The sequence below is a fragment of the Plecotus auritus genome (genome assembly GCF_963455305.1).
Source record: "Plecotus auritus genome assembly, chromosome: 4".
In the NCBI taxonomy this organism is placed as follows: Eukaryota; Metazoa; Chordata; class Mammalia; order Chiroptera; family Vespertilionidae; genus Plecotus; species Plecotus auritus.
Window position 1 is genome coordinate 27,799,571 of NC_137775.1, and position 16,237 is coordinate 27,815,807.

The following is a 16,237-nucleotide window of genomic DNA, read 5'->3' on the forward strand; positions in this document are numbered from 1 at the left end:
TCCTGGCATAGAGAACCAAAGTCCCTGGGAGACCTCAGCATTCAGCATGTTGGGGCGCTTTACTTCTCCTGCGAGAAGAGAGACCTGGGCAGGAAATCACGCGTCAGATGCAGGGGGCTGGGGACTACTGGCTCTGGGTAGCGCGAAGGAAAGGTGGCGGCAATCAAAAAGGTGAAGATCTGGGTCCCTTTCCCACTTGTCTGGAACCGGTCCCCGTATCGGGCGTCTCCACTCCGGAGTTTCTTCCTCATAGGCTTGTCCCTGGGAGTGTGGGCGGCCCACTTCCTGAGCGCAGAAACTCTTACCACCCCCTTTCCTCCTCTTCCTCCTCCCCGCCCCAGCTCGCCAGCCTTTCTCTGTGCCTCAGTCACTTCCTACCTCAGCCTCTTCCTCCTCCGAGCGTTTAATCAGATAACCCGCCCCCGCTGACGCTGCACCAGGTTTTCCACCGACTAGGAAAGGAGGCGGAGAGGTGAGTGAGTCCCCTGGGAAGAGGTGGCCAGGTATCAGGGGTGGACCCGGCATCCGGTGGAGGACAAGCAGCAGGGGAATCGTGCGCTGCGGGTGGAGAGCCAGGACGCGGGGGAGGCGGAGGCGCGTGGATGTTACTCCTGGAATTGGGCTGAGTTGGAGCCGGGGGCGGGATGGACGCGCCCCACGCCCCCACTTTTCCGCAGACTTACGCATTCGGCTCACGAGGTGCTCAGCGGCCCGGGAGTCCGGCTGCGGTGCGGCGTGTCGGGAGCCCGATCTGCAGAGCAGGGAGGGGGAGGGATGGGGGTGCGGGGCGAGATCCCCACGAGCAATTGGATGGCCTCATGGCAGCAGGTTCTGCGGAGCGGGCGGTGGTGCGGCTCTGGGCTCTCCTGCTTGTATGTGGGGCGGGGGGTTAGTGAGGAGACAGTAGGGGTTTGTGGAGCGGAGCAGGTCCGTTTTCTGTGCCCGGTCTGGGCGCGCGGTCTGGCGGCGCGCTGGGGCGCTCGGGGCGCGGGGAGCGCGGAGACAAAGGCTTCCGGGACGCGGCCCTTCCCGGGGAGGCCGCCCCCGAGCCCGCGGTGCTGCCCCGGAGCAGGGCGTCGAATCCCGCGTTCCCCAGCTCTGCGCCAGTGCGGTGGTGACCGTGATCGTGTGATGGCCTCTGGGCACAGGGTCTGGGGACACCTTCCGGGCGGGCTCCCAAACTTGGAGCGGAGATGACCAAATAAGGAGTGTGCGCGCCCGGGAGCAGGCGGGAAGGAACCAGCCACCCTCTGACCCGCACCAGCTGCTGGTCTGGGATGGCTTGGGAAGGCTGGAAAAGTGGCCCGCCCTAGCACATGGAGTTGGCGCCGGATTCCCCGGAGGCTGTAGTCCTTCAGCATTAGAAAATGTCCATGTAGTGCCTCCAAACTTAAAAAAAAGATTTACAAAGGGTCCCTACATAGATGTGTATTAATGGTAGAGCATTTTATCATATGCCGAATGCTCTGACATTCCGCTTTCTTTGTGATCCCCACGCACGCTGCCCAATTACATTCTGTCACAATTAGAGGGCCGCCTGGCATCTGCCACCGCCTTCCCTCGATCACTCGCCCCCACCCCCCTTTCCCTCCTCCTTTTCTCTCCCTTCCCCGCCTATTGGCCCTTCGAGGAGCTCTTTCTTCCCTCTGGACTTGCCCGCTTCTGGCCTCTCATTGTTTTTGATCTTGCTGCTTACTCCAGTCCCAAGCCTGATAAAATGCCATGGGCCTTCCAAGGATTGTGTAACAATGAATATGTCTACCCCATTGTCCCCGCTAAAGAATGAAATAAATAAATCATGCCAAGTTGTGTATGCTAGCGATAGTTCCTGGGCCTGTTATTTTCCTACTTGGAGGGGTCTGGGCAGGGAGCCCTTCTTGCTCTGTAAGTGTTCTGCCTTAGTAAATACTCAGTTTGTAATATTTCATACAAATGCAACTCTATTGCATTTACTGCACCACTTTGCATAATAAGTAACAAAGATAAAGAGGAACAACAGGAGGGGGAGATAGAAGAGGATGAGGATGTAGTAGCATCAGCATTTAATTGTGCTAGCGTCCCCTCACTACCCCCCACCCACACTCCCAGGGGCAACAGCCAGTTTCATCATTCGTAAAATGAGGATAAATAATAAATACTCAGCAAGGCTCTTAGGATTACATGAATTAACAGATAAGGAGCCTCATATGTAATTAATTATAAAGAAATGCCCGTTGCCTTCCCTTCTTAAAATTGGATGAGCATACATCTGTTTAACACGGTGCAGGTATTCACACTATACATAATAGAGGGATTTCCATTTTGAGTCTCATTATCAAAGGAGAGCTTTGTCTGAAGTGTGTGGCTAGTGGTAGGTGGAAGGAGTGGAAAATGGTGTTAGAGAAATTTTCAGAATGGGAGGAAATCATAGAATCTGAGAATGAGGCCCATAATCCTCTTGGACATTTCACTCTCCCTTCTGACCAGTGTGGGCTAATTTCCTCAACAACCCTCACAGATCCACACTACTTCTGCATTAATGCTTTCAAGAACATGGTGTCACCTTTATTCATTGTTAGGCAGTTTTGATTGTTTTTCTTATATGGCTCCCAAATCTGCCTTTCTATTACATCTATCCATCTCATCTGATAGAGCAACATAAAACAAACTATTCCCATAGGTACATAAGAGGAGCTTTAATTAAAAAAAAAAAATAGTGGTAGGTCTTCTCTAGGCTAACTTTATGGGTCAAGAGTCTTTAGAATGCAAGTGACAGAAACCCATTCAAAAACACAAGCAAAACCAGGAAAGTTGATTGGTTTATGTAACTGGAAAGTCCAGGGCCCTGTAATGGCTCAGTCATTGTTATGTGGTGGGACTTTTCTTTGTGCCAGCTTGATTCCTGTTAGATTCTTCCCAATGGTAGCTGTTTACATCAGGGGCTGTAAACTTACATCTTAGAACCCAGTGGGACAGTACCTCATTGTTCGGGATGAAATCATCTACTTATGCCCCCAATCAATTATCCTGGCTCTGAACCACTCCTGGAGTTTAGGGTGAGGTTCTATCCAAGATACATGAGTTTAGAATTAAGAAAGGCTTGATCCAAACAAAAATTAGACTAATGGTGCCAACATGGGGAATGGGTGCTGGGTAGGTAAAAACAACAGCTGTCCCCCATGCTGACATTTACAGGGATGTGCTTTTTCTACCATAATTCTCATGGTATGTCTTTCAGTGATGTCCTTTGGGTGTATTTCAGCTTATGAGTATCTCTCTTAAACTATATCTTGAATTGAGTTATAGATAAAATTCACCAACACAAAGTTTCTGATATTTGGGTGCTATAATTTTTATAGTTTTATGTAAATGCATGAACCTAAAATGTTGCATTTTATTGCAATACAAGCTTCTTAAATTGTAATATTCTTACATGTAAAGTAGCAGATGGCAGTTGTGCTTTTAATTATTAGCTGATGGAAAATCTGAGGTCCCAATCAGTATAGTCCAGTGGTTGGCAAACCGCAGCTCGCGAGCCACATGCGGCTCTTTGGCCCCTTGAGTGTGGCTTTTCCACAAAATACCACGTGTGGGCGTGCATGTACAGTGCGATTGAAACTTCGTGGCCCATGCGCAGAAGTCGGTTTTCGGCTCTCAAAAGAAATTTTAATCGTTGTACTGTTGATATTTGGCTCTGTTGACTAATGAGTTTGCCAACCATTGGTATAGTCTAAACCTCTAGAAGTCATTCTTGTTTTAAAAAGCTACCAGGAATTAGTTACAATCTGTCTGGATAATGTTTTTTTTCCAAATTGTCACCCCAAAGTAAACTATTCACAGAACCCCACCTTTTTAGTCCCTTATTTGATTTGGAGAATTTAGGATTGGAAAACAGACTGATGATTGAGGCATACTTTCTGACCCTCATGTTGTCCTTTTCACTGTAGATTACTGCCTTCTTATGGAAACTCTTCTTCTTTTACTTCTTTGACCCAACGCGGTCAGGGTTCTCTCCTCCACCTCAATCTGCTTTCCCCTCTTCTTCTTCTTCTTCTTTTTTTTTTTAATACATTTTATTGATTTTTTACAGAGAGAAAGGGAGAGGGATAGAGAGTTAGAAACATCGATCAGAGAGAAACATCGATCAGCTGCCTCCTGCACGCCCCCTATTGGGGATGTGCCCGCAACCAAGGTACATGCTCTTGACCGGAATCGAACCTGGGACCCTTCAGTCTGCAGGCTGATGCTCTAACCACTGAGCCAAACCGGTTAGGGCTCCCCTCTTCTTGCTGGTATTTCTCCCCTCTCACTCTAGCTGTTTGCCAGGCTCCTTTACTTTTCCTTTTCTGTCTCTGTGTGCTCTTCCTCTGAGAGCTCCTCTCTATTCTCCACTTAAATCAGCAGCTTTATGGTTAGTTCCTTCCTCTCTCAAGCCTTTGCTATTTCTTTCAGTCCATGAGACCAATATTTATTGAACCTGTGCTCTTGGTGCCAGACAATCAAGCAGACAGCTTTACAGTCAGATCCCTGCCTAGAGGAGCTTACTACCTTGCGGTGAAAGCTAAGAAATCGGTAATTCCAATCAAATGAAATGATGAGGGTGGACAGTGCTTTGGAGACACTCACTGGGGGAACTCTTCTACTCCAGGCTTCATGGAAGGCTTCAGAGGAAGTTATGTCTAAGCTGGGACTGAATGTGTGGGAGTTAGCCCAAGAAAGAAGAATAGTCATAGTCTGGGTTGAAGGAACAGTGTATGGGAAGGTTGGATGTGAGAGATTGAGGGACATTTGAAGGACAAAAAGAAGCCCCTTGTAGCTGTAGCTAGAGTTCAAGAGGGTTGAGTAGAGGAAGCTGGAATGGTGGGTGGAACCCAGCCTGTGGAGGACCTAGTAGGCCAAAATAAGTTAGTAGCTCCCGTCATCTGAAGATGAATGGTCTTCACCGCTACTTCATTGTAGTCAGGTATACTGTGCACTGTCCAGGGAAGGTCATGTCCCTATGTGTGACCCAGGAGTCATTGTTGCACTGACCTGACATTATTAAAATTGTCTTGTATCAATCTTCCTTCCCCACTAGACTGCAGGCTCCCAGAGGGGAGGCAGTGTGTACGTTTATTTTGGTATCTCCAGCTCCTAACTTAGGACCTGCCTTTTCCCCTTTTTTTCTATGCTTTTGTACATGTTCTTCCCCATGCATTCAACACCCTTTTCCAACTGCTACCTGGCCTACACCTCCCCAGTGACCTCCATGAAGCCTGTGGCTTCCTTCTTTGTGCTCCTGTAATGCCTTGGACCAATCAGTCAAGGAGTAGTCAGACTGCTATGCATTCCAGGCCTTTCTTTCTGGAGGGTTAGTTGCCCTGAGAGCAGATCCTTGTGTCACTCACCTTTGTATTTATTATTTTTAAAATCTTTATTGTTGAATGTATTACATATATCCCCTTTTCCTCCATTGACCTCTCCCACCCCCAACCCCCTAGGCCTTCACCACCCTATTGTCTATGTCCATGGAAGAGATCAATCAATGAACTCCCCTTTGTATTTTTGATGGCCTGCAGCCGCACCATGAAGAAGATGGACTTAGAATTAAGAGTGGGTGCAAGAAAAATGGCTGCATTCTTCCCAACAGAATGTGTAGACTAAGAGTGGGATCAGCCCAGAGGGAAGTTATGCAGATGGAGGGAAAATGGAAGTACTCTAGTACTTCCATTATATTACACAAGTAATTTTAGGAAGAGGAGCATGGTAAATTAATAGTGACAATTGCTACATAAAAGAAAGGGCCCTTGGATTTGGCAAGAAGTGCTTAATGGAATGTAGAAATGGCAATAATATAGACTTTTTGTTTTCTCCCTCAGGCAGCAATGAATGTGGAACACGAGGTTAACCTCTTAGTGGAGGAAATTCACCGTTTGGGTTCAAAAAGTAAGTATTATAACACAGATACAATATTTCTATTGAGTTTGCTTCAGAGCAAGTAGGACCAGCATTTTTGGTAGAAACCTTGGAAGGAGTCACCAGGCCTCAGGACACAGCTATGACACAGCCCTTCCCTCTGTCACAGGTGACAAGTGCCCTCAGCCATGAAGTAATATGTGGAGACACAAAGCTAGTGGGGTATTGGGATCCTGATGCAAAGAATGGTTGAGATATTTCATTATCCTTTGAATGGAATGAAAATTGCTGTGCCTCTTTACTCTGGCTGCATTGAAATCTGGTAATTGAATCATATTCAAATTTTTATTTGTCACACTACTACAATTTACTTTCTGCTTTATCCTGCCAGCATTTTTAAAACTCCCAAGTGTCTAGGGACTAAGATTGAAATTATATTAAATTTTCTTTATTTTCTCCAAATTCTTAAGTTTTATATAATCAGGTATTTATGTACATACTAGGGGCCCAGTGCACAAATTTGTGCACCTTGAAAGGAACTGTGGGCTGAGAGGCTGCGGTGGGCACAGGGCCGGGTCTCGGCCCATCTTCCATGCCCTCGCCCAGCCCTTCCCGCTGCGGCCCCTGGTCCCCTGTCTGCCTACAGCCCCGCTTCCACCACTGCCGCTCCCATGCACTGATGGCACCAGCCTGGCTTGCACCCGCTGATGGCATGGAGCGATTGGAGCTGGCATCAGCAGCAGATGTGAGTGGGGCTGGCATTGTCAGCAGCTGCCGCTTGCACACACTGACGGCGCCGAGTGATTGGGACTGGTGCTGGACCCTGGCAGCAGGTGCGAGCAGAGGCTCCGGCGCTGGCAGCGGGTGTGAGTAGGGCCGGTGCCGGCAGCAGGTGTGAGCACCTGGCGGGACCATGGCATGCAGGAGCAAAGAATTTTCAGTAAACACCAGAGTCTCACCCCAATGACAGTGACCGGTGCCCCACCTTGGTCTGGCATCCCCACTCACCTGTTCCACCATCCCGCTGCAGCCTATGCCTGCCATGTTCTGTGCTCTGCCGCCTGCTGCCGACACCCCCCATGTTCCATGTGCGCCCCCTGGTGGTCAGCGCACGTCTCATTGACCGGTTGTTTGGTTGTTCCGCCATTCGGTCTATGTGCATATTAGGGTTTTATATATATAGATAAATAAACCAACCTTTAGGCATTTTTTTAAGTCAGCTATTTCTTCAGCAGCATATAAGAAGCTACCATGAAATTAGTGATATGTAAAATTGGTAGTATTAGTGTCCTTTTCCCAAGGCGAAATGAAAGTAACTATTGTGCTTGTACCTTTGGGTATTTGTACATCTCAGGTAAGACATGGAAGATTTGGGAAATGTTTGAGCAATAGACATATTCAGCAATAACTAGGATAATGGAACTCAAAGTTAGAAAATTATATTAGTGAAAAATGGTTTTAAATTACCTCTTAAGAGTTATTTTATCATTATAGCTTCTTACAGCTATAAGAAATTGTTTTATCATTATTCTTACAGCTCTATCTGCTTAGGAATCACAAATCATCTATAATAATAAAAGGGTAATATGCTAATTAGACCGGGCATCTTCTGGATGTCATCCTGGACGTCCTTCCTGATGAAGCCGGGGCCGGAGGGAAGCCAGCCGGGAACCAGGTGCCTGTAGGTGGCCCGAGGGAAGCCAGCCCGGGTGCCGGGTGCTGGAGGGAAGCCGGTGCCGGCAGCCGGGGGAAGGAAGGCCTACTCTTGCACGAATTTTTGTGCATCGGGCCTCTAGTTTGAAATAACAAGACATACTTTGAAAATTCCATTAAGCCATTCATATCACACATCCCCTGTATTAGTTTTCTATTGTTGCCATAACATTACTACAGACTTAGTGATGTGAAACAATGCTTTTAATATCTTAAGAGTAAAGTAGTTTAGGAGTCTATTTAGTTCATTGGTGCTGCTATTAGAAAATACCACAGACCAGCTTATAAAGAGCAGAACTGTATTGCTTATAGTTCTGGAGGCTAGAAGTCCAGGGTCATGGTACCAGCATGGTTGGGTTAAGTCCTCTTCCAGGTTACAGATTTCTCTTTTTTATCCTCACATGGTGGATGGGGCTTGGCTCTCTTTGCAGCCTCTTTTATGAGGCATTAATCTTTATGATTCATGACTTTAAATCCTTACACCCTCATGACTTTAGCATCTTCCAAAGGCACCATCTGCTAATATCAGACCTTTAGCAATTCGGAACTTACGAGTTTGGAACGGGGAGGGGGACACAAACATTTAATCCATAGCAGTGTGATAAAGGTCTCCCTGGATTAAAATCAAGGTGTTGGCAGGGTGCATTCCTTTATGAAGGTCCCAGAGAATCTGAATCTGTTTTCTAGTCTTTTTCTGCATTCTTGGCTCATGGCCCTGTTTCTCCATCTTCAAAGCTGGCATTCTGATTTCGTCTTCTGCCTCTCCAATTTTTAAAAAAATCCTCACCCAAAGATAGGTATTTTTAATTGATTTTAGAGAGAATAAGGGGGAGAGAGAGAGAGAGAGAGAGGAAAATCATCCCTGTGAGAGAGAAACATTGATAGGTTACCTCCCGTGTGTGCCCTGACTGAACCGAACTGAACCCAAAACCTGAGTATGTACCCTGGCTGGGAATCAAACCAGCAACCTTTTGGTGTATGGGATGATGCTCCAACCAACTGAGCCACACCGGCCAGGACTCCCTCTTCCACATTGAAAGGATACTTGTGATTGATTACATTGGGCTCACCCAAATAGTTCCAGATAATCTCCCCACTTCAGGGTCCTTAATCACATCTACAAAATTTTCTCTACCATGTAAGGTAATACATTCATGGGTTCTGGGGATTAGAACATAGATGTCTTTGGGGGGCCATTGTTCTTTCTGTCACCTCCCCTTTTTGGTCTTCTCTAGTCATTTTATTTCTTCATTAAACCTGGTACGAGCAGAAGCTCCAGCCAGGGTCATCATCACTGAAATATACCAAGAAAAAATAAACTAGGCATTTAAAAGTTAGTGTGGGCTCAACAACTGAGTTTAATCATATGGCCAGTTACTATTTGTTGGAAATCTGTGCATGCAAGCACTGTGTTAGGTACAAGTGACATAAAGGTGTGTTCCTGTCCCTCAAAGATCTTACTACTTAGTTGCGAAAATAGATTAAAAATGCATGAGCTAATTATCAGGAAAAAATGGTATGCTAAGCTGTGAAGTGCTGTCATCCAATTTAGTGTGGTCTCAGAGAAAAAGATTCTTGAAAACTGTAGTAGTTGGGGGCACTCAGTGAATCTTTGGCTATTAGGTAAGACTCTGGAGTGTAGGACAGGTCAGTTCTGGAGGAAATGCATGAGCTGCATTTGGAATGTTTGTGGAGAACAGGAGGAGACAGCAGGGGTTGCCATTTATTAAGTTCCTCAATCCAACCAATGAATAATCTTTCCTAACCCCATTTTTCTCCCACCCACTTCATCATACCCACTTGGTGGAAGTTTGGTGAGTCTTCTTTTCAACAATGATCCCTCTACCTGTGGTCTTCCTTTCTGCATTCCCAATTTCTCCAGAGCTCTGTGAGGTCATGTTACTCTAGGGAGTAGAGTAGGACTATTGTTTGGTTGGTTAAAGGTATTAAAGATGTATTTCCAAAGATTCATAGCATTCTTTTTTCTCTTAGATCTTTCTGCCTTGTCAGCTGAGTGTTAATTGGTCAGATTCATCACATTTAAAAGTCTAGCCTTAGCCGTTTTGCCTCACAGGGTCTTGGGTTCGATTCTGGTCAACCTTGGTTACAGGCTCGATCCCCGGCCCTGGTCAGGGTTTGTATGGGAGGCAAACAATTGATGTATCTCTCTGATATCAATGTTTCTCTCTCTCTCTGTCTCTCCTGCTCCCTTCCACGCTCTCTAAAAATTAATAGAAAAATATCCTCAGGTGAGTATTAACCAAAAAAAAGATAATGATAAAAAAATAATTTGAGGAGAGAAACCAAGATGGCAGCATAGGTAAGCACCTAAACTGCTGCCTCGCACAACAATTTCAAAACTACAACTAAAAGACAGAACGGACACCATCCAGAACCACAGGGAAGCTGGCTGAGTGGAAATTCTACAACTAGAAGGAAAGAGAAAAGCTCACAGAGAATTGGAGGTACGGCAAAGGGTCTTTGTGCGCGCAGAGAGGAAGGGCGGCTGAGAGCCTGGCTGACTTTCTCTGGCGGAAGGGGGAAGGAAGCCCCCGACCGCACTGAACCCCAGTTCTGACTGCACTGAACCCCAGTTCCGGGCGAGCCCCTGGGGACCCACGCTCTTACGGGGGGAGTCTGGACTCTCGGGCGGAGACTCGGGAGCCGGGGAAGGCGGAGGACTGAAAGCGCATGCGTGCCAGTGCACACAAAGGCTGCAGAGGTTGCCACAGGCTTTTCCTAGTGGAAGGGAGTTGGGAGGCTCCTGACTGCACTGGGCCCCAGTTCTGACTGCACTGAACCCTGGTTCCAGGCGAGCTCCTGGGGACCCACGCTCTTGTGGGGGGAGTCTGGACTCTCGGGCGGAGACTCGGGAGCCGGGAAGGCAGAGGTCTGAAGGCGCGCACATGCGTGCAAGGGCAAGGCTGACGGGAAGCCAAGACTGAGACTCCACCCCATCCAAGCTGAGCACAGAGGCTATTGCAATTTGGCAAGTCTAATCCTATAAGGCTGTCTCCAGCACCGAACTTCTCCCAGCATAGACACAGCTGATCCTTACAGCCAACTGGCCTGGAGGTCAATTCTTCCCAGTGATACCAACAACAATCAAGACTTAATTACAACAAGGCTGTACACACAGTCCACAAAGGGGTGCACCAAGAGTGTCCACCTCAGGTTAACTGGGGAGGCAGACCCACTGGGCCATATTGGAAACCTAGCACACAATTCTACCTTACCAACTCAGGGAAGCAGTGAAAATGCGGCGTCAAAGAATCAGATCACAAACGAAAGAAATGGAGTAAAACAAACGACTGGATATAGAATTCAAAACCACGGTTATAAGGCTTTTTAAGAATATCCTAGAAAAGGCCGATAAATATAACGAGACCCTCGAAGATATGAAAAAGGACCAACTAGAAATTAAACATACACTGACTGAAATAAAAAATATTATACAGAGACCCAAAAACAGACTAGAGGAACACAAAAATCAAGTCAAAGAATTGAAATACAAAGAAGCAAAAAACACTCAACCGAAAAAGCAAAAAGCAAAAAAAAAAATCCAAAAAGTTGAAGATAGTGTAAGAAGACTCTGGGACAACTTCAAGCGTACCAACATCAGAATTATGGGGGTGCCAGAAGAAGAGAGAGAGCAAGATACTGAAAACCTTTTTGAAGAAATAATGACCGAAAACTTCCCCCACCTGGTGAAAGAAATAGACTTACAAGTCCAGGAAGCGCACAGAACCCCAAACAAAAGGAATCCAAAGAGGACCACACCAAGACACATCATAATTAAAATGCCAAGAGCAAAAGACAAAGAGAGAATATTAAAAGCAGCAAGAGAAAAAACAGTTAGTTACCTACAAGGGAGCATCCATACGATTGTCATCTGATTTCTCAACAGAAACTATGCAGGCCAGACGGGAGTGGCAAGAAATTTTCAATGTGATGAATAGCAAGAACCTACAACCAAGATTACTCTACCCAGCAAAGCTATCATTCAGAATTGAAGGTCAGATAAAGAGCTTCACAGATAAGAAAAAGCTGAAGGAGTTCATCACCACCAAACCAGTATTATATGAAATGCTGAAAGGTATTCTTAAAGAAGAGGAAGAAGAAAAAAGTAAAGATAAAAATTATGAACAACAAATACATATCTGTCAACAAGTGAACCTAAAAATCAAGTGAATTAAAAACCTGAGGAACAGAATAAACTGGTGAATATAATAGAATCAGGGGCATAGAAAGGGAGTGAACTGATAATTCTCAGGGGGAAAGGGGTATGGGGGGTTCATGAAGAGACTGGACAAAAATCATACACCTATGGATGAGGACAGTGGGGGGGAGGTAAGGGCAGAAGGTGGGGTGGGAACTGGGTGGAGGGGAGCTATGGGGGGGGAAAAGGAGAAACAATTGTAATAATCTGAATAAAGATTTATTAAAATAAAATAAAATAAAATAAAAAATAATTTGAAAGTCTAACCTCTATTGCTTCTCAGCCTTTTGGCTAAGATCGAGTGTAAAAGTCTAGCCTCTATATCCCTAGTGTGGGCTCAGTTTATCCTTGCAGAACACAGTGTTCTGCAAGGATAAACTGAGCCCACACTTTAAAATTAGCAGCTTATACAAACTAGAAGACAACAAGGTAATTATCATAACTTCTATAAGGATGAAAATACTTTGAAGATTGCAGTTTCACCAGGCCTTCTTGACTTTCCCGTTTCTGGTAATGGATGACTTATGAATTGGAAAGTATCTATGGAGATGTGTTATCTACTGACATGCTATGGTAAATTATTCAAGTTGTGGATTAATTTTGATGGATCTAAATTATGATATATATTAGCTGAAACTGGAAATTGATTTAGTTTTATCTGTTTCTTTAAAAATAAAATTCTATTCTCATTTTCCATCCAGTAGAAAAAAATTAAGTGGATAAAGATTATCTGGAGATTTAAATACTTTCATTCAACAAATATTTCTTGAGTGCTGCTTTTGTGCTTAAGTGCTGGAGATGTGAAAATAAACGAAATTCCATCTCAGCCCTTGTGTGTCTCTTAGGCAGCAGGAAGAAAGACAGGCAAGCTGAAAGCATGTATTGGGAAGCCTCGCCTGTTCATCTCTCCCCACCCCAACTCATGAAAACCACTGATCATTTTACTTAGTTTTATCTTTTTTTTCATAGTTTTTCTTTTTCTAGAATATTCTATAGTTGGAATCATTCAGAATCAAGTTTTTGCATCAAGAGTAGGTAACTGCAATGAAAGTTATCTTAATTTGAAGAAAAGTTATCTTAAAACTACAGAATAGTTTAAAAATTAAACACATTACCTTCTTTCACTTCGTAATATGTATTTAAGGCTCCTCTATGTCTTTTTATGGCTTGGTAACTCATTTCTTTTTAGTATATACCTTAATTTAAACATATATATATATTGATTTCAGAGAGGAAGGGACAGGGAGAGAGATAGAAACATCAATGATAAGAGAGAATCTTTGATCTGCTTCCTCCCGCACACCCCCTATGGGGGGATCGAGCCCACAACCCAGGCATGTGTCCTTGACTGGAATCAAACACGTGACTCTTTAGTCCACAGGCCAACACTCCATCCACTGAGCCAAACCAGCCAGGGCTATATCTTAATTTTTAACATCTGTATTAAGATCTGGTCTCCAATCTAGATAATCTAGGGATCTCAGTAAATACAGATTTCTTCATTTTTAAGGTCATCACTCTCTCCCTGGGGGTTCTGAGTACATTTATAACACACTGAGAGAAGCATTGCTCCTGACTCTTCGTTATTTTTATTGATTCAACTACTAACACAATTAAAAACATCAAAATTTAGAGAGAGAAATTGGTCCATAGTAGTAGCACTGTTACACATTCACCTTTTGCAAATGTTGCTTGGTTTTCTTCCAGTCTTTTTCCAGAGGATACTAAGGCTAAGAGGTGTGCAACGTGTTGTTATTTATTTCATCACTTTTTGGACCTGGCAAGAGGTTACACTGAATTTATGACTGTTCAGTGTTAAATGGTCATTTTGGTTAACCTAGAGCTAGATGTGTGTTAAAGATTATGTAATTCTCCCATACAGAGGGACAAGAAACAGACTTTGCATGGACTAACATTGTATTTTTTCAAACTAGATGCTGATGGGAAGTTAAGTGTGAAATTTGGGGTCCTCTTCCGAGATGACAAATGTGCCAACCTCTTTGAAGCATTGGTAGGAACGCTCAAAGCTGCGAAACGAAGGAAGATTGTTACATACCCAGGAGAGCTACTTTTGCAAGGTGTTCACGATGATGTTGACATTATATTGCTGCAAGATTAATGTGGTTTGCATATCATTGTTCATTGTTATTTTCTGGTAAACTGGAATATTTTCAAGTCAGAGGAAAAACATGAGCATATTAATGTATTTTTATAGGACTTTGTAAACAAAAGGAGACTCATTTTAGAAGTCCATCCTTTTCATATCTTGAAAGAAAATTTATGTATTACACTGTAAAAAAAACAAAACTGATTATTTTTCTCAGGAATCTGGTTGGAAAATGTAGGCATTGAGGCTTCTGTGGTGGGCGTGTGAGAGTGTTTCATAAATCATCCTTAGACAATTTCCATAGATAATTGATATTCTGCGAAAGCAAGAAGCAAACTAAGGACCAGCTCCCACAAGGAATATTTTAATGTTTATGTAATAAAAACATGTTACTATCTGAAAAGTGCTTTATTGTCTTATTTTGTCATTGAAGATTTATGTGCCTCTCAGAATCGAGTTTTTGCATCAAGAGTAGATAACTGCAATGAAAGTTATCTTAATTTGAAGAAAAATTCTCTTAAAACTACAGAATAGTCTAAAAATTAAAAAGTAGGGGTGGTTAATGTAATGATTGGGTCCTATGAAAAATATACTGATTTTGATGCCTGTTGTATGCTTATCATTGAGTTAGGGGACATGCCAAAACATGGGAGCTAAAAACTTCACTTTCATATTGGATTAGTTAGACCCACCTGACACAATACAGGATTGTCTATAATTGCATGTTGCAGCCTGTAGTACAGGATTGAAAGTGATATAGAATCTCAAGGAGGGTAAAAATCAAAGAAAGCATGACAGTTGGCAAAGGTATCATAGAGGAGGCAGAATTCACATGATCAGAGTTGATTATCCAGAGGGGGAAAATGAGACTGGTGAGGGTGATGACTCAAGGTAAGACAGGGACACAAATTAGCAAGGCATGATCTTGTGGAAGGTCAGAGGACATCAGGTTGACGGGAATATTAGGGAGAGGGGTGATTCGGACTGGGTAATTGAGGTGGAACCTGGGAATCAGGGAGAAGAGTCTGAAGAGAAATTGGAGCAGGGAAGTTCCATGATGAGTCGTGGTCGGCAAACTGCGGCTCGCGAGCCACATGCGGCTCTTTGGCCCCTTGAGTGTGGCTCTTCCACAAAATACCACGGCCTGGGCGAGTCTATTTTGAAGAAGTGGCGTTAGAAGAAGTTTAAGTTTAAAAAATTTGGCTCTCGAAATTTCAATCATTGTACTGTTGATATTTGGCTCTGTTGACTAATGAGTTTGCTGACCACTGCATGATGACAATGATGTTCAGTGCAGGTCGTTCTGACACTGGTAACTAGGGTGGATTGTAGAGAGTAAAGATGCAGTCAGACAAGCCAGCTAAAACATTGCCCAAGAATCTCATGGGGGTGGTGATAAATGCAAAGATTTCCCTTTAGATTCGAGAGTCCTTTGTAATGGCTTCCTATATGGTAGTAGTTTCTCTTATTTGGATCCTGGCCTTAAAAATTCAAAATCATCAATTTGATTTCTTTTTGAGCCAGATTCACAGTGCAACTAATCCTTTTGGCCATAAACTGCATTCCAGTTAATCATCTCAGTAATGAGTGCCATTGGCTATAGGTGGATGGGAGTTAAAAATCGTAAATAGTGTACACAAACATTGTCATTCATGAAATGAAAATTTATAGCATCTACTTCGGACAGGTCACTCACTGTGCTGGGCAATATGGATTATTAAAGCAAAGCAAAATAAGAATACAATTTAATTCCAGTTTTCAAAGAAAAACATTTGTGCAATATGTATTAAATATAGAAGCTTTGTGTAAATGACATAGGGATACAGATGCACAAATCATGAATTATTCCGGGGGGAACTGAGATGAAGTGAAGTTTGTCTTAAAGCAGCACAATGATTGGGAAGGACTTTGCTGATGGTTGTTACTGCCTACAAAGGGAGAGAAAGGCAAATAAGAAGGAAGGAAAGAGGAGTATTGAGAGCTGTGGTTGGAAAAGTTGGTTGAGGCATTATATTGAACTCTTGAGATAGAAAAAATAATTTTAAGTGTGTGTCTTAAAAATGAACTGAAAAATGTGAAATAATTTGATAAGTACTGCTGTTTATGACATAACTTTAATTGCAGGTTCCATAACAGTGCTATTTTGTATACTGATGTTATGTAAGACAATCTGTAAGTATAGCTCATCATTTTATAGTGAATGACTGCTAATTGAAAAATTGAAGTTACCACTTTTGCACTCAAGTTTCCTTAAGTTCCCATCACAGAAAATCCAAGCACCCTTTTGTGTCCTGGAGGCACATTTAAAAATAAGTTATAGAAAA

At 43.8% G+C, this 16,237-nt stretch overlaps 1 protein-coding gene across 2 annotated transcripts; it reads left to right on the forward strand.

The window, feature by feature from the left end:
* The first annotated feature begins 337 nt into the window (after positions 1–337).
* On the forward strand, positions 338–14,312 carry ABRACL (ABRA C-terminal like). Of its 2 annotated transcripts, none has more exons than XM_080664159.1 (3): positions 338–472; positions 5,838–5,904; positions 13,741–14,312. In XM_080664159.1, the coding sequence occupies exons 2-3, from the start codon at positions 5,844–5,846 to the stop codon at positions 13,923–13,925; spliced, it is 246 nt and encodes an 81-aa protein (XP_080520285.1). In that variant the 5' UTR covers positions 338–472; positions 5,838–5,843; the 3' UTR covers positions 13,926–14,312. The 2 variants fall into 2 exon arrangements, with proteins under 2 accessions (XP_080520285.1, XP_080520286.1); XM_080664160.1 differs by lacking the exon at positions 338–472 and adding an exon at positions 527–699.
* Positions 14,313–16,237: the final 1,925 nt, after the last annotated feature.